Below are 18,234 nucleotides of genomic sequence, written 5' to 3'. Positions count from 1 at the left end.
AACAACTTGTGTTAAAGTTCAGACAATTACTACTCAAGTGCTCTAATCATTCATCTCCTCATCCTCCTACTCATGATTAGACACAGGTTCCGTGCTCATTTTCCAAAATGGACCTCTCTCCTCAGCCTCCTCTTCGTGAGAACAACACTGAGCTGGAAAGTTCAGTCTTCCCTCAGCCCTGGAACAGCAGGCTCTAACCAAGGGGGGAAAGCACTACCAGAGACTAGGGACAGAACTACTGACTCCAGACCAGATGGTTCATATCTGACTGGAAAAGTCCTGTGCTCCAAAAATGTTTATTTCATATACATACATCAGACACCTCCTGTACCATCCTCCTGTTCTACTCACACCAATGTGATTCAACTAAGTAGATCGGTGTATAACAAGAAATTGAAATATAAAATAATCTCTGACCATATTCAGAGATTTCTATCAAAGCAGAAGTATTCTCAAGTAGGAAAAAAAGTACCTCTAAACATAATTTTTTAAAAAACAAGTCAGTATTTCTGCTAGAGTAGTACATAACAAAAACCAAACCATACCTGTTCTTAAGCAGCACGTTCAGTGATGAAACTTACACATACAAATAGTAAACTTCAATACTGCTCCTTCTCCTAGTGCTGTCATTCACTATTTTGATTCATTACCTCTGCCAAAATTAGGCTCATTTGGATCAGGTTTCCCTGTTTGGTCAGTCTGGCCACACCATCTATTTCAAACAATAGGTAACTATGTTTATTCTGAAGTTGTGAAGTTCATTTACCATCATCCACAGTAGCCAATTGCAGATCTCTAAACACAGGCTTTGCAAATGCGCTCAAGAACACAATACAAGTTTTCTAGGAAATCTTCACTGTGTACAGTTTTAAATACAAATTCAACAATATTAAAGAAAAAAAAATCAGTTTTATTAAACTTAGGCTGGGTACTCTTAAAGAAGAGCCAGCATTGTTTAATGGACTAAGGCTTGCCAAATGGATCATACATTTTCCTCAAATACCAACAAGAGTTCAACACAGGAGATATAATAAAAGGTGCACACATCACTATGCACTGTTTATAGAAGACTCTTTTATAGAAGCTTTTAAAAGAAAGCAAAGGGCAATGAGATTTTTATAGAACAGGAAAATACAGGGAGAAAACAAGTTTTCAAAATGAGTAGCAGTGTCTAGTGTTCATTGTAATGCATTATTGACATGAAAAACATACACTAGCTAGAAAAGGAAAATTCTTGCTCATCTGGAGTTGGAAGCTTGGAGCCTGAAAAAAGCCACATATTCAACATAAGTTATTGGAAGAACTAGTGATTTTAGGCAGCAATACTGCCAGGTTCAATGCCCAGATTTACTCAGAGCATATGCTTAAGTCACATTTGCAAAGCCAACCAGAAAGCTGAAAGGAACCTAAAACTACCAACCACCTCTTCCCACCAGTGCCAGTAAAAATACCACTAATGCAGCAGTATTGAAAGTTTTGTTGGAAATACATGAACTACAACAGAGTCTTAAATCATCTTTCCATTTAGTACTTCCATTTTCAGTCCATACGACAGGAAAAAAAATGCAACTTAATGGAAATCTCCACAAAATATAAAGTTCTAGCAGACACAACCACTTACAAAGACATATTGGTCTACACAATTGAAATAGAAAAGTGTTCACCAGGAGCCAGATGGGACCACAAAAGAACTCTACCTAAACTACATGCCCTTCAAAGCATTTCAGTTTAAAAGCTGCTTTCACTGTATGGTAACCAGCAATAAACTGACAGAAATCAGCTAAACTACATTTTAGGAAACTGCTTTAAGGACATACATAGAACTTTATTTCCTCCAAAAAGAAAATTTAAATCTTTCTTTACTTGCTATAAAACTGCAACTAATGCATAATAAAGGCCTCAGCTATATCAAAGATTACTCTTGCTCTTTCACCATTCTGCTTAATTCCAGGTTTTAAAAGTTCTCTTCTGAACTAGATACCAAGTATACTTCAGCAAACAACAACCTTGCCTTACCTTCTGTGTGGAATTTGCAGTAAGCATAGATTATTTTGTAATCCAGTTCAGGAAACAGAAATTTCAAATTTGTGAAGAAAAGACAGTGAAGAACAATTTCAAAGAAAACCCTTCCAATTGCATTTGTGCTGCACACTAGAAGTTTAAGAGTTATTTCTGGCAGCACACCAGTCCAGCAAAGCAGCATTTCTGTATCACCCTCTTGAGTGCAATCAGTTTCCACTTCTTTCTCCCATACTTCACCTGGTGTCAGCACCTTTCTTTACCATAATAAAAAAAAAAAAAAAGTAAAAACACACAACACAAACTCACACACTTAGCAAAGAAGCAGACCAGTTCTGGATTAAACTGAAATCGTTTTTACTATTCTTCTTTTACATAAAACAGCTTTGCCTGGAGAATTTTCAATACGTGAAACTAAGAGCAGATGATTTCTTTTGCCTGAATATTGATGGTGTTTTCTTTTAATGAGCCTTGCCCGAAGATTACTCACAGAGACAAGAGAGTTGTACTTCAATTCCTCACATTAACTTGTGCATTGATTCCACAAACATGTGCTTGTTACCAGCAGTTCAGCTGGAAAGACTAATCCGAAATGGACTGACACATCATCTCACATCCCACTGAACAGCCCCCTGTTCTCCACCAGGCTGTCACCAGCATTTGGGCAGGAGCCCCAGAGAGACGGCACATCACCTCCCCAGCAGCAGTTCCTAAAGCTCCCATAAGTGCCCACAGAGCCCTAACATCAGGAGCAGCACATAACACCATCACAGGCTGGCAAGCACAACATCCCCATCCTCTTCTGAAGCCTTTTAACATTTATCATGAAACAGCTATGGTGAAGGAGACTTAAAATACATGATAGCAGCGAAAAAGTTTGGCAACTAGAAGGACAATTCATTAGGAGTATTTGAAGTAAAATTCAACATTTTCCTCTGTAACCAGTATTGCTATGGAGCATTTTCAAATCAGACTCAATTACTTAGACTCACGTTTTTATTTCTCATGTTAGAAAACTTCAAAGGTAAAATAAGGTGGTGCAGCTATTTCTAAAAGGGGAAAAAGTTTCTGTATATTATCCAAACAAAAAAGCTCCACATAAACTAAGCTCTTCTCCAGGTTAGTGAGAACCCATGGGAAGTTTCGGCAGGAGAGGCACAGCAGGGACACAACAGTGGCTCCTCACCTGCAGGTTTAAATACAGGCAGGTACAAAAGCAGCTGCACTCCCACATTAATCCCAAGGGAGATTCTAACAGCCCAGGAACACAAAGTAGTTGTATCGAATTCCCAAGGACTGGCAGGGCAAGGTGGGATGGGAGAGCAAGGTAGGCACCAACAAATAACACAGCTGACAGTTCAGTCTCTGCTACATTTCATTTGAGCTACGACTAGAAATCAATTTTTTATTAATTGAACACAAAAAGCACATATCTTCTGCTCTCTCTCACCACTACAGCACTCTTAAAACCTAAACATGCCGGGATGTTTAAAGAGCTGGCACATGGATTTCTCCACTGCTGAGTGGAAGCAGGCATGAACTGTCAGAAGCAATTCTAGATGAAAGGTCAAAGCAAAGAAGGGAATAATATCTGTTTCACAAAATACATTTGCTCTCTCTAGTAATGAAAGCAAATGACTCTATCCAGTGGTTCAATAACCTACTTCTAGAATAGTTCCACATGAGCTGCCCTGGCATGGCAAGGAGCAGCCCTCATTACAAAGTATTTCCAATCACATGCCTGAGGCACAGCCCAGAGACGTCACTTAGGGCAAAGCATCCACCGAAACAGGTGCTGGGAGAAAAATGTTTCTGCTTTTTATGGAAGTGGAGAAAAAAGCCTTTTAGGCTAGAGTGGCCTGAAGCAGGATGCCAACTAACCCGCTCTTGTTTTCTGACCTCCAACAGCACACATGAAACCCTGAACCAGAGTCAAGAAGAAACTTGTACATGCCCTTCCAGAGAGCATTCCTGAATTATACACACTCCCAGACTGTTTCTAATTTTTAGAGGCTGACAACATAATTGCTGAGATGGTCATAAATAGCTTGGTCTAAAAAAAATTGGATTCTCATTCCTGCACTCTCCATTCACAGGGCAAATTTTTAAAGATTTATACTTTTACTATCAAAATAATTCACTAAACTATCCCGAGGCCCTGGGGGCAAAACAGCTGTCAGATCCCATATCAGGTGGGCAGAAACAGCCTGTCCAAAAATTACTTGCAACTGTCACAAATAAAGTGCAAGCTAAAGACCACACTTCTATCAGACAGATGACTCAGTCCATCTGTTAGTACACTTAAGAACAAGGAAAGTAACCTGAATTTTTGTATCCACCTGAAAAAAAAAACCCTGCCCACACCACCAATTTTTCTCTTGAGATACAAGCAATTTTAGGAACTGTATTGCTTGCAGTTATGCATATCCAGTCTAATTTAACTGCCTGCTTGCACGTCCAACATTTTGTCAAATATTTCTCAACTAAATTAAGCCTCCTATTTCAAATACACCATTCGGGCAAGTATTAAAACCAAAGGCACAATTCCAAAGAGTTACCTTACGTATCCAAGAATAACTTAATGTCACCATCAAATTGATGGCCTTGCTGCTGTGCTGTTTCACCACCTTAAATAACTGCAGTTATTGCAGCAGACTGAACTGTACTATTGTCTCCAATCGTGCTCTTGTGTACCCACTTTCCTGGAAACCCCAGGAAATGTGTGTGGGTTCCTTCAAGCATTCCCAGCCCTAATGGAGGTACATGTTTTGTTGCTTGTGCTGTGGGCTTTCACTCAGTGAACACTGAGTATGGGATTAGTTTTCTTAACACAACACTTAAAATACAATGAAGGCTTACCAGCCCAGGCATAAAAAATGCTGACTTTTAAATAATAACGTGAAGTGCATTCCGTAGCAATATATTTGAGCAGAAAAGCTGCTGATTTTAAGTAAATGGAAATTTCAGCGTGGCTTAGAGTCCACAAATTTAGTTACCTTTTTGGCTTGAAAACACAAGTGAGAATATGACATGACTTTTCAGAAAAGGCAAAATCTATAGTGATTTAGCTGTTTGCCCTATCTAAACATGGAATGAAATTCACATAGATATGATATAGTATACAGTATATAGATGGGCATAGTAGTCCCTCATAAACACAAAGTATTATATTGGGCTCTGGAAAGACTCAAATTTAAAATTTCTTTGAGATACTGTTTCTTTCCCAGTTCTTGGGAACTTGGGTAATGAAACCCGACTAAGCAGCGTGCTTTCTGACCAGCACACTAATGAAAAACAATTCTTTCCCACACAAAGAAAGGGATGTAGTAATCCCAAGAGAAGGCTGTACAGTTTGATTTTTTAAAAGTCATAATCTTGTAAAGCTCATTTGTTTTTATTGGAGTTAACACTCAAAATGAGCCTGATATGCAAAAAAAAAAAAAAAAAAAATAAGGTAATTCAGTTAACCTTCACTGCAGAATCCCAGCTCTAGCAGCAGAGTTGTGTTTACCAGCTTCTGTAACACAGACTTCAACATATGCTACAATAAAAGTCTGTTCACACACGTTCTTCTTGTACAAATAGTCATGCTTTTACTAGAACAGGGGCACCAGACTCTGCTGTTACCTGCACCTCCACCGTGTTCCAGTCAGCTGGTGAATGGAAACTTCACTGAATATGCCCATTCCTGGATACCTATTATATTGTAAGTGCTCTCAGGAAACTGGATTAGGGGCAGCACTTCTGTCAGCTAAGCAGAGTACAAAGAGAGCAACAGGTGTCCGTGGGAATCAGCTGTTTACCTAGGGCAGGAGACACAGATACACACAGCCCTATTCAAGCTGGCTCCTCAACCAAGTAACTTCATACTTAGGCTAGGCCATTTCACTGGGATATTTAATATTCAGGGTTTCTCTGCAACCTAAAACCCCTAACAGATGTTATTCAAATAGCATATCATTTCAATTTGAATACAAAGCAGACTTCTGCAAGAATTAATTCCTGTGTAGTGTCGGTGTTTGTGTCTTACAGAACTGCTGATTATTTGAACATTCAAAGATGCTCTTCACAACGATGTTTAGCATTATCTGATAGAAGGGAAATCAGTTTCCTCTTTGGTAACTGACCAGCTAAACACCTAGACAAGACACAACATCTTAACACAAAATCATCAGAATTAGTTTAGGCTCATTATGGCTGAAAGAAAGCTAAAACATAGGAGAGAAAGTGAGGGTGCTTCCCCCCCACCCTGCCCCAGTTCATCTATTTGTTTTTTATTCTTTGGAGCACCAACTGCACACTTACCTGCCCAAGAGCAATGACAGAATGCAGTTTACTCATTCCACGAGACCATCAATACTGCACCAAGAGTATATTTTTAGTATGAACTGCTAAGATTTAACAGCATCTGCAAACACAGGAGCTGTATATGAAATGCTGGTTGCTCGTCCCATCTACCCTGTCACTCCTCACCCATCAGACCTTGCCTTGACCAGCAAATGCACATTAAAAGTCATTGCCTGAACAATGTACAGCATGAAGATATTGTTTAAACATGTTTCAGGAATATACCATCAACCATAGTCTAAACAAGCCCAAAGAGAGAGCAGTGCAGTGAAAGCTTGCCATTGTACTGGAGTCGGACCAATTAAACAAAACTGAGTGAGTTTAATAGTGCCTCTATAGAGAGAAAATACTTCTTTAACCACATCATTTTTTTTAGCCTGTGTAGTTTAATTGGTACAGCTTGTTTCTTTTTTTCCAGAGGGCTGGAACCGAGCGTTCTGGAAGTCAGTTTCCTTTGAAACACCCCACGACCACTCATCAGAGCAACCCTCCAAATCACAACTGCATCTCCCCCTTAGCAGCCCGATGCTCTCCAGGCAGGGCAGAAAGCTCCGAGGCCAGTAATATATTCATTTACCTACATTTACTCACTGCTGCGAGTCAGCTATTCAAACACCTAAATAAGCAACCTAAGGGTAGGTTCAACCTAGACACTTTCCTGTTGTGCTGGTTGAGAGGAATACTTGTGCTCCCTCCAAGCTGGCACAAGTCCTAGCACACATACAGCTACACAGTGAACAGCGAGCAGCCTTGCTGCTCTAGCTCTCTTCACTCAGCATCACCCTCACAATTAAAGAACCTTTTGCCAGCACGAAACCCAAACTTCCATGGGGCTTCCCAAGGTATTTATGCCAAGCCTTGCTCGATTAGCAGCATTCATTGTGCTGAAGGCTGTCAAGATAATTAAAAAGAACACCTCTGCTTAAAGGGTCTGGATACAAACTTGTAGGTTTTCCAAGCTGTAACTTTTCGTTTGCAGGATATCTGACTTCTACATGAGCAACACGAATAACTGAAAATAAATTATCACAAGACAAAACAAAGCTTAAAATAACGCGGGACACAAATACCAACAGTTAACAAAGAAAACTAGAGGGAAATACAGGAACACAATTCTAAACAAAACAGCAGGGAGATTGTTCCCATGCTTCCCGCTGCAACGCTACCCTTTCCACTGAAGGTGCACTGAAAGAGGGAATCCTCACAGCACAAAAAAATTTATTAGGATTTTCCTGTAATTGACAAGGAATTCTAATGGCTCGTCAGTTTTACGCAGCACAGGAATTTGCCGACTTGGATCACGCAAACCTTGCCGGACCTCTACTCCAAAGGACCTTACAGTCGTGTCTTTAAGACAAAGAACGTTCACATCCAACTGCAAGGCAGACAATAACTTCCAGGCGAAAAAAAAAAAAAAAAAAGAAGGGAAGGCATGAGTAACTCGTTTCCCCAGCTGTCTGAGAGAGGGGCAGGCCTACAGGGAGCACGGCGTCCCCGGGCAGCCGGACCAGCGCTCGCTCGGCCACCGAGCCGCATTTCTCACCGGGTCCTGCACCAATCCAGAAAGGAGATTATGGAAACAGAACAGGCGCTAAAAGCGAGCTGGGGGGAGGATGGCGAGGGGGAAGGGGGGAGGCAGAAAATCGCCTTCAAAATGAATGAGCCGGCGGGGAGCGGGAGTTCCCGGCGGGAAGGCGGCAGGCACCCACCTCCCTGCCGGCCGCCCCCAGCCGCGGCCACCTCTGTGTTTACATCGCGAACCTCCGAACGCGACACTTCCCCGGCTGCCGAGAGGGGGATCCCCCCTCCCCGCTTCCCCCCCGGCGCCTCTTTATTGATTACCGAGGGAAAAGCCCAGCTGCTGCTGCAATGCAACACGCGCCGGCTAAGGCGGAGGGAAAGGGGGAGAAAAAAAAATCACCACCGGCAGAGAAAGAAAGGAGCCGGGTGCCCGGGGCTCACGCCGTGCCCGGCCCGGGGGAGGCGCCGCAGCGGGGCCGCCCCCCGCCCCGGACTCGGGCCCCGCCGCCGCCCCCCGACCGCAACTTCGCCGCCGCCGCGGGGGACGGGGACGGCGGGCCGCCCTTCCCCCGCCGCCACTAACAATGGGCCCTTCCCCAACGCGGGGCTCCCCTCGGCCCGGCCCCCTCCCCGCCGCCGGCCGATCCCCCCGGCTCCCACTGCCGTTCCCGTTCCCGGCCGTGCGCCGTCCGAGCCGGGGGCGCGGGAGCATCGCCCCCCAACCCCGCGCCCGCCGCCCGCTCCGGAGCCGGCCGCTCACCTCATGGTGCTGCCCGCGGTCGGGGAGCCGCTCCCGCTGCCTCGCTCCCTGCTGCGCTGCCTCCCCCGCCCCGCTCCGCCGCTCGCCGCGTCCCCGCAGAGCGAGACCCCCGGAGAGCGAGACCCCCGCCCGGCAGCGCCGCCCGCCCGCCCGCTCCGCCGCTCCCTCCGCCGCCGGGCCGGGCCAGACCACCGCGGGGAGCCGGGGGTGGGAGGGGACGGGAGAGGTGGGGGAAAGGGGCGGGGAGGAGCGAACCACCGCGCGGGAAGGGCGGGGGGAAAGGAGGAGGAGGAGACCAAGAACGGGCGGGCGGGGGCGGCCGGAGACACCGGCGGGGCCGCGGGAGCGGCGGCGGCCGGGGGTGCGGGAGCGGCGGCGGGCGGGAGGAAAGAGAGAGGAGGGAGGAAGGGGCGGGCGGCGGAGGAGGCCGCGCCCACCGCCGCGCTGTGCCCGGGCGGCTCGCCGGGGCTCGGCGGCCCCGGCGCGGGGTGGCGGGGGTGGAGGGACGGGGCGGCCGCAGCAGCAGCGGCGGCTCCTCGGGAGAACCGCCCGCCCGCGGCAGCGTCGGGAGTCGCCCCGGAGCGGAGGGGCGGGATGGGCTCCCGGAGAGCCGCGTCCCGGCGTGTGAACAGCTCCACCCGCCCGCTGAGCCTGCCCCGCTCGGCCCCACGCTGCCCGCACCGGGCTCGGTCCGGCCCGCAATCCTCGCCCGGTGCGGCGGTGCCGGTGCGGGAGGGAGCACGGAGCCCCCGAGCCCCCCTGCCCGAGTTCGGCAGGTACTGCGGGCAGCGGCTCCTCGGTGCCCCGGGAAGCTGGTGGCCTAAGCCTTTCTCAGGAATTCTGCAGGAATGTTATTTCTGCATGTTTCGGTAGCCCCGCGCCTGCCCTAAGTGCGGATTTACGTTCTGCTGTCGGTACCCGCAGCGGACCCAGCGCACTGTGCAAGTAACTTTAACCCAGCTCCTTACTGTCAGCTAGTGAGTGCATGCCCGTTCTCTTTCGTCTCGGTTAAAAGTGATGAGCAAAGTGTCTTTGCAATTCCCAATGCCGTTAAGCCATCTTGGTGCTTTTGCAGCTCCAATTTCATTTTAGCCTAATGAATACCAGGGCTTTCTAGGGTCTAGTAGTAAAAATATACACAAGAAACAAACACCTTCTTTTATAAGTGTCTAGACTTCTAGATATAAAAAATGAAGAATTTAAAAATATATGTGTATTTTTGATGTAGGTTCCACACATGTAAGGGGATTTTACCATGAATCTCAGCTATTTGGCACCACCTCTTCCTTGATCAGTGAGGCAGAATCGCTCTCTGTCAATTAATGGTGTCAGTAGCACAGTAAGAGATGAACTAATCAATGAGAAAAAAAATGGCCAATTGTTAGAAAACACTAACTTGGGAACAAGGACAGGCTCTGAAACTGAAGCTAATGAAGAACAGTTTAGTAAGAAAACATGTTTTTACTGGCAAAGGGATGATGTCAATGAAAATGTTGCAGTAGAGGTGAATCACAAAATGCAGATGAGTAATCAGAAGAAAAGCGACATTGTGATCTCAAAAATTGTGTACCTTTGTCAACAATATAGACAGTCTGAAAAAGGGACACAATTGAATCTGATAAATAAAATTACCTTAATTGCTTTCAACAAATGCTGAGGACTCTAATGACTGACAGTGGACCTCAGTTCTTAAGGCATAATGAATTTTCTAAGATCTGGGCTTCCTACCACCAGAACATCCTCCAAATAAAAGGTTTGGAAAGAAAGCCATTCTGGCAGTGAAAAGTCTCTTGAAGGCAGCCAAGCAGAAATGTTAAAATCTGTATCTATACAGATACATCTAAGATGTATGTCTGATGGGCTTCAGCAGGTACATGAGAAGAAGGGATGGCAGACAGTCAGAAGAAGGAAGGATTTGTTCAAAGACACCAGTTGTTCTACAACAGAAAAAAATCAGCATCATAATGTGTCTGTCCTGATGCAACTGTCTGGTCTCATTAGTCAAACCTAAAAGAATTTTGACTGTGAGAGGTATATAAAAAACACTGAAAGTATGCCTGGGCTCCAGGTCTGCCTGAGAGGGAATGAAAATAGCCAGAAGCTTTTACTCCTGCAAAATAACTATTATCGCTATTTGTGTTATATTACTAGGTGTTCTTAGCCAAATCAGATATGGTCATAGCTGGATTTCTCAAGACCTACTCAGTGGTACAATAGAATTTGTAAAAATGCCAGAAGAATCATTTTGCATGCTGGCATCGCAGATGTCACCAAGTGCAAAGTCATTTTGGACGCTAGCTTAGTCAAAAATCCCATTGAATTAATCTGTAACAAAATACTAAATCTGCAGTAACTCATACTAGCAGCTACATGGGAAGGAGAGGAGCCAAAATTATATAGGGCAGAAATCAAATTATAAACGTTGAATGCCTCTTTCTTTCCAGGTCAATTTAGTGAGGTTATTGTCAAGAAATGCAAGTAGTCTGGCAGAAGAAGGAGTTAGTGTCATGTACATGTTTATGGTACTGAATTATGCATTGGGAAATCTGCCTGCTCTCGCAGCCGACCGCGTGCTCCCAAGCCATAATTGCTCGGTGTGTCCTGTGTCCAAGCCACTTGGTGTGACCCTGCTGTCACCTCTCTCACTGACAGGATCCTCCAGCAGCACAGCGTGGGTGTCAACGCCCTCTGCATCCCATCCCACTGCTCTCCCTTCTTCTGGCAGTGACCAAACCAATGTGGCACAAAGCCTTCTTAGCTGGTGGTGTCACGCTAATAACCCGAGGTCCGTGACAACACACGAGGCAGAGCCATGTAATAGTTCTCCTAATCAATGTCCAGTGTGTTCATGCCCTTCTTCCTCTGGATCCAAGCAGCTCAGAATACCCCAAAACCACTTTGCATTCCTCCCTCCTGCATTTTCTGCTGCTCAGCTGCAAGTTAGGACTGGAATTCTGGGGCTCTGAAAAGCTAAGCCAGCTCAGGTTGAGCAGTATGGTGTGCCTGCTCTCCAAACAACCTGACTAATGAAGGCTTTCTGATGGCTACAGAAATGGCTCACCCAGGCATAAAGCAGAAGAGGATGTGCTCCTGTTTCCTATCAGCCAAATGCAAAAGGCTTGGCAGGCTACTCCTGAGTGAACCCAGCAGATCCCATCACATCTCATCAGTATGGATCACCCTTGACACAGGGTCAGGAGGAGGATGCATGATGTTCTAATGTTCTGGAGACATTCAGGGAATCCAAAAGCTTCAAAAAGCAGAGTAATCCTTTCTCTTACAGTGAGATTTCCCCTGTCTTCTCTGAAACAAACTCCCACTTTCCAGTCTTTGTTTCTTCAGAAAGGAAAAAGTAGCTGAGATCTTCATATGTCTTACAAAAGTCAGTGTCCTAGGACAGCAGCTAATATGCAAAATTACTTTGGCCTTCTTCAATGACTGTAAATAACATCATGCAGGATACAGTCAAAGAAGTTTCTGGAACAGGGGAAAATGGCTTTTTTTCTGGTGGTTTTGGCTTTTTGAGGGTTATTGTTCTTTTCACTTAATACCTCCAGAGTATGGTTTTTGAATACATAAGAAAAGATACTTTATTTCACCTGTTTGGATTATTTTCTACAGAACTAGTATAGAAAGAAAACACAATTTGCTATACAATAGAAGTGAGACAGTTGCAACAACAAAGCATGAGATTTCTTTCCAGAGATAGTGAAGGGCTTTCCAAAAATGGTGAACTAAAAGAAAATAGCTCTGACAGTGTGCTTCTGGTAGCATTGAAGATTATCAAAACAAAAGTGAATTAAGTAATTGAATATATTTTTCTCATCAGTGATTATGTTAATCTAATTTATAAATACATCTTTTGCTCTGGACCAGACACAGAGCTGATGCCTGAACCAATTCTCTGAGGTCATGGTTAGTTGAACAAAATGAAGATCCAGCTATTATATAGATAGTTAAAGTATACTGGCCAGTATAATTCTTCCTGTCCTCTTCTTGCTTTCCCTCAACCCCAAGTCATTTTCAATTTCAGGTTGCCATGAGTCAGCCGACTGCTGAACTGTTACATAGCAGACCATTAAAGGAAATGCTTTCAACTAAAAACTCCTTAGTTTTATTTTATTTATGAAATTACACAGTTTTTCCTAATTGCCTTCTGGGGAAGGGGGAGTAAACTATCTCTAAAATTCTCTAGGAATGCTAAAATAAACAATTATTGGCATGACTCAGCAGATAACAACAACAATAGCCAAGAAGGTCTTTTCTTCAAGGAATAATATTTTTATTCTGTTGTAAAAAAAGGCAAAAACAACATCACCAGCAAAGGAAGCAAATCTTTTGCTATCAAACACAGTCCTTTGACTCCCAAAGGTGAAACTTGGTCTTCCTACCAGCATACCCTGCTCCTTGTTGTGCAAGTAAACAACTCCTAGATCTTCCATCAGGCACCTCCAAAGAGGAATGAAAACAGCAGCTGAAGCTTTCTGCTGTGCTTCTTTCCACCAAGGTTCCTAAAAGTGCCCCCCACACTATCAAATAGCATCAGCACATCAAACCACAAGCCTCTGGAGATGTGAGTGGGGAGTATGGCATGTGTCTTTCAGGCTGTTCCCAGTAGACTCAAATACTTAAGTGAAAATTCCTTGTATAAAAAGGGATTGTTTTTCCCCCCTAGGTTTACCATGAAAAGAATTTGTATTGTGCTGCAGGCTATTCAGGGAGGGTTGAAGTCTCTTTTTGTGTAAGTACTGTCTATCAAGTGTAAATCAATGTGTTGTGTATTTAGTGTAAAAATGCTTTTCTGACACTCAGATAAATTATGATTGTTGCTTTGACCCTAGTCTTTCATTCGCCTCCACTCAGCTGCTGACTTTTGTGGTTTCTGAGATGAAATGTTGATTTAGGACCAGTGGAATTGACCAATCTCATCTCTTCCTTTCCGTCTAATTTTATACTCTTGTTCCCTAATAGTCTTATTTGCCACCACTCTGCATTCTTCTTGTGCATTACCAATCAAATGTATTCATTATGTCCTTCTCTCTCCCTTGCTAATGTCTTAGAACAAATTGTACTCTGCTGCTTTATCTTTTGCTGGAGCAAAGTCAAGGCACAAAGCTGGCCCAGGATTTGGTTAAGATTGTTTTGAGCCATCTTTTCTTACAACTCCAGATGAGTTATTCTCTGAGGTCCTCAAGCACAGCCAAGCATTCGGACCATTATTAATTAGTTATTATTAATAATTGTTAAGCGCCTACAGTACTCTTGTAGCACAAAAAAGGGCAGGCTTCTTGCCCAGAAGAGCTTTGTATGGGATGTCTACACTGCAGTCTCCCATGTCCAAGCCAGCTTTAAAATACTCAGGTATTACTTATCTTACTTACCCTACCTTAAAGTGCACTGAGCTCTGCAAGCAGCTTCTGCAGCCCCAGTGAGCTTTGACTTCACCAGAGCACGTTCACTGTCTGAAATCAGGCAGGCAGATGCCAAAGGAAATGCTGTAGCCTTTCAGCTGTACTGAATTTCACCAACATAACATTACCTTGCAGTACCCTGGGGTTATTTTACTCAGTCTCATTTGCAAATACGTTGCTCTGCATTTTGTCCATCTTTCTTCTTTCTCCTCCCTTCTATTCTAGATGAATGACAACACACTTGCTATTGCTGGTAAGTTTTCATTCACTACAAAGTTGGAATAACTTACCATGGAAGTACTGTCCCAGTTATAGATGAATGACAACACTTTTACTATAGCTGGTTAGTTTCCATTGACTGCAAAGTCAGAATAACTTGCAGTAAAAATAATGTCCTGATTATAGATGAATTACAACACTTTTGCTATTGTGAGTGAGCACCTGTGGATTGCAAAGCCGTTAGTAACCTACAATACAAATATTGTTCCCAGAAAGGTTGCAGCTTAGTCAGATGATAACCTTTTTAGTCCTTTTCCAGCACTGCAGATTCTGCTTTCTGGCAATAGCTATAGCCAGTTCCATAATTTGGATTTCAAATTTAGTAAGTGATAAATCATGCATGAGACCCAAAATATACAAAGCAGCAGTTGCAAAAATATTCTTCCTCAGTATTTTAGAAAGAACATCACAAAATTTTTTTGCCAAAAGAATTAATGTTTCTATAAAAAGACATGTGAAGAAATGAGCTCTTAAGAGATTACAACATTAACACATGCCATTATTATTACTATAACTAGCTAGAAACTATTTCAGAATGTAGATATACTCTATAAAATCAATGAGAAGGAATTCCCTGCAACTGGCCCTAAGTCACGCTTACAGGACTAGGGATCTTAACCATGATCACTCTCTGCTGAGTATTTATTTATTCTCCACTTCCTCTGTTAGTTCAGCTCCCATGTGTCACAAATACAACCACATAAACAGTGATGGATTTTCTCCAGCTCCTTCCACCCTCAGACAGCACAGAACCACCTCGTAGCCTATTTCCTGTGTCACAGGTTTATTTCTAAACAACTCATCCTGAGTGTTTGACACTGCCTGGAGTGCTGCAGTCAGGAATTCAGCTACTACGGTCAACTGAGTGCTTTCCAAGAATACACTCATTAAACAGTGCTGCTGGAGACTCTACATTCAAATCCTTGCTGAATGCTGGCCTTTCTTACTGTTAATAAGAAAGGATTCATCTTCTGGAGAGTGTAAATAAGTAGAGGTAGGAAAAGACCAATAAAAATTCCCCACCAGGCTTTTTTCAGAGTTTTCAAAAAACAACCTTCTGCTATCTGGAATACATTTTACTGTCAGAAGTCCTTTGTAAAACTTCCCTTGTTTCTCTTAGGCTTACTGTGTCTCGATAAATTCTACCTTCCCTGATTTTTTTCTCTTTTAAATAGCTGTAAATTTTATCACAGATTTCTTCAGACATCAACTATCCCAAAAATATCAACTGCTCTCTGTCACCAAACAAAATTTTTCGTTGTTCCCATAGCTCACTTTCTCAAAAGCTTCCACTGACACTTTGTGGTTTTGTTCTAAGCTCCCTCCCATGTCTCTAGTCCTGGGGACAAGGGCACAAAATTATTCTTTATTCAAGGTACAAACAACTGCTCTTTGCTTCTGAACATGGAAAGGGAAATAATATTTCAAGAGACTGTTTCCACTAAAGTTGTTGTCAGTCTTAAAGATTCTGTGGATTTATAATAAAGCACAGGTAGCACCAACTGGAGACAGAATGATTTGTAACCCTAAGAGATGCTCAGACAATAATTTTATTTAATTGTCATGACTGATTGAACATTTCTAAACTTCCAGTTGTGAATAGAAGTTGCTTTGTGCAGGGAAATGGCTCTTCTAACAATGATCCATTCATTCTGCTGTGACTACACCAGTGGGTGAAGGGGAAATGCCAGCTTTGCAATGCTTTAAATTATTATTATTATTAAAACAACTGTACTAGGGTGTTGGCACATCTACAAAGAAATAAAACCCTTCCACTGCTTACCTGTTCATGGTTTAGAATCATCCTAAACTGGTAGCAGCCATAACCATTAGCATCTGATAGGGTTGGTATATTCATAAAATCATCAATAAAATCCTCCAAGAGCTCCTGGACAAAATCAAACAGAAAAAGGAAGTCTACAGAGGATGCAAGCAGGAACAGAGGAAGAGGTAGCCTGAGAGGAATATAGACAGAATTGTATCCAGGGATCAGATTATGAAAGCCAAAACCCTGATGGAATTAAACCTGGCCAGGGACATCAAAGAGAACAAAAAAGGTTTCTACAGGTACAATGATGATAAAAGAAAAACCTAGGAAAATGTAGGCCATCTTCAGAAGGAAATGGAAGAGCTGGTTACCCAGGTGGGACATGGAGAAGGGTGAGATCTCAATGATGTTTGTGCCTCCATTTTCACCAGCAGGGGCTCCAGCCACACCAGCCAAGTCACAGAAGGCAAAGGCAGTGACTGGGGGAATGAAGAACCACACAGTGTAAGGGAAGAACAGATACCAGAGCATCTAAGGAGTGTGAAGGTGTAAAATCCATGGAACCTGAGGAGATGCATGAGATGCATGGGATGCATGGGTCCTGAGGGCACCAGTGGATGAAGTGGCTGAGCCACTATCCATCCTATTTGAGAAACTGTGGCAGTTGGTGGATAAGGAATTGGCTGGATGGTCACTCTGCAAGAGCTGTGGTCAGCAGCTCAGTGTCCAGGAGGAAACCAGCGATGAGTGGTGCTCCTCAGGGGTCACTGTGGGACTGCTGCTGTCCAACACCCCCATCAGGGACAGGGACTGTGAGGGGAGTGCACCCTCAGTGTGTTTGCTGGGGACACGAGCTGAGTGGTGCTGGAGGGAAGGGACACCACAGAGACCTTGACAGGGTTGGGCCCACATGAACCTTGTGAAGCTCAGCAAGGCCAAGTGTAAGGTCCTGGATCTTGGCATCCATCCCTGGAAGTGTTCAAGGCCAGTTTAGGTGGGCCTTTGAGCAACCTGCTCTAGTGGAAGGTGTCCCTGCCTAAGGCAGAGGGTTGGAACTAGATGGCCTTCAAGGTCTCTTCCAACTCAAGCCATCCTAGGATTCTGTGATTCTACAAATATGAGCTGATGTGTTGGTAAAAACGTATTCAGATAAAAATGCTAGAAAGATAAGATGCCCATCTCTTTCCACAAGAAGTGATGGATAAGGTGGAAAATGCACAATTAAATGGGAATCTATGCAAGCTTGCCAGCCTGTTCCTAGAACCCAGCAGCAAGGGCAATCCTTGTGTGCTCCTTTGGAGCAAAGGCTGAGAACAAGAGCAGGAAATGAAATGGGGCTTCGGCAAGAAGGTGGGGAGGTTACAATGCTAAAAAAATTGATAAAATGCTGTATGAATTCATAAGCATTTGTCCTGAGAAAAGAACAAGTCATTGATCTACAAAGGCAGGGAATGAATTTTTTTTTTTTAGGAATTACCATATAATCATGTTTCATAGACATTAATCTAAACGTAACAACATTACACCAAATCCAGAGAAAATATAATACCAAAGTCAGTCTGCCATTGTAGAGGTGGGCTTTGCATTTATCAGTTTAATTTTGGCTTTAAAACCAAAGGAGGCCAGTTACTCTGATAAAGCTGCTCTGCATTGCCCTTCCATCTCTTAACTTCATCAGAAAAACTCAAAAGGAGTTTTAAAGCAGACACATTACGAGATTCATTTGACAATAACCATCATGAACTTCACATTCTTCTCCATAATCTGGAACAGATGGAGTGTCCAGAGGACAGCTGAAAGCAGATAAGTGCCTCCTGTCCCAGCAAAGCAGAGGGACTCCTGCCTCATAATGGTCCTTTCAGGCTGACCACACTTGTGGTAACTCAGAGCAGGCTGGAAGCTGCTGCAGGATTTGCTTGGGAAGGGAGAGGAGTTAGGTAAAGCTCAGAAGATGAACCAGCCCAGGGAATTCCAGGGGGATTTCATGCATGAATCAGATCAGGTTAGGTCAAAGCACACCACAAGAAGTGATGCCTTTGAACCTGAACAAAATGGGACTGAAAGCATTGCTTTGGAATCCTGGTCTGTGACTTCTACAGAGATGTAGGAAATTTCACCCTAGTAAATAA

At 43.8% G+C, this 18,234-nt stretch overlaps 1 protein-coding gene across 6 annotated transcripts in view; it reads right to left on the bottom strand.

The window, feature by feature from the left end:
• Positions 1 to 8,789, bottom strand: part of ENAH (ENAH actin regulator) — a 91,355-nt gene extending 82,566 nt beyond the window's left edge. For all 6 annotated transcript variants that reach the window (XM_030946013.1, XM_030946014.1, XM_030946016.1 and 3 more), the window contains exon 1: positions 8,648 to 8,789. In XM_030946013.1, coding sequence (XP_030801873.1) covers positions 8,648 to 8,652 — 5 coding nt within the window. In that variant the 5' untranslated portion in view covers positions 8,653 to 8,789. The remainder of the gene's footprint in view (positions 1 to 8,647) is intronic.
• Positions 8,790 to 18,234: the final 9,445 nt, after the last annotated feature.

The sequence above is a fragment of the Camarhynchus parvulus genome, chromosome 3 (assembly GCF_901933205.1).
Source record: "Camarhynchus parvulus chromosome 3, STF_HiC, whole genome shotgun sequence".
NCBI lineage: Eukaryota > Metazoa > Chordata > Aves > Passeriformes > Thraupidae > Camarhynchus > Camarhynchus parvulus.
The sequence above is the reverse complement of the archived record's forward strand: the minus strand, read 5'-3'. Positions and strand labels throughout refer to the sequence as shown.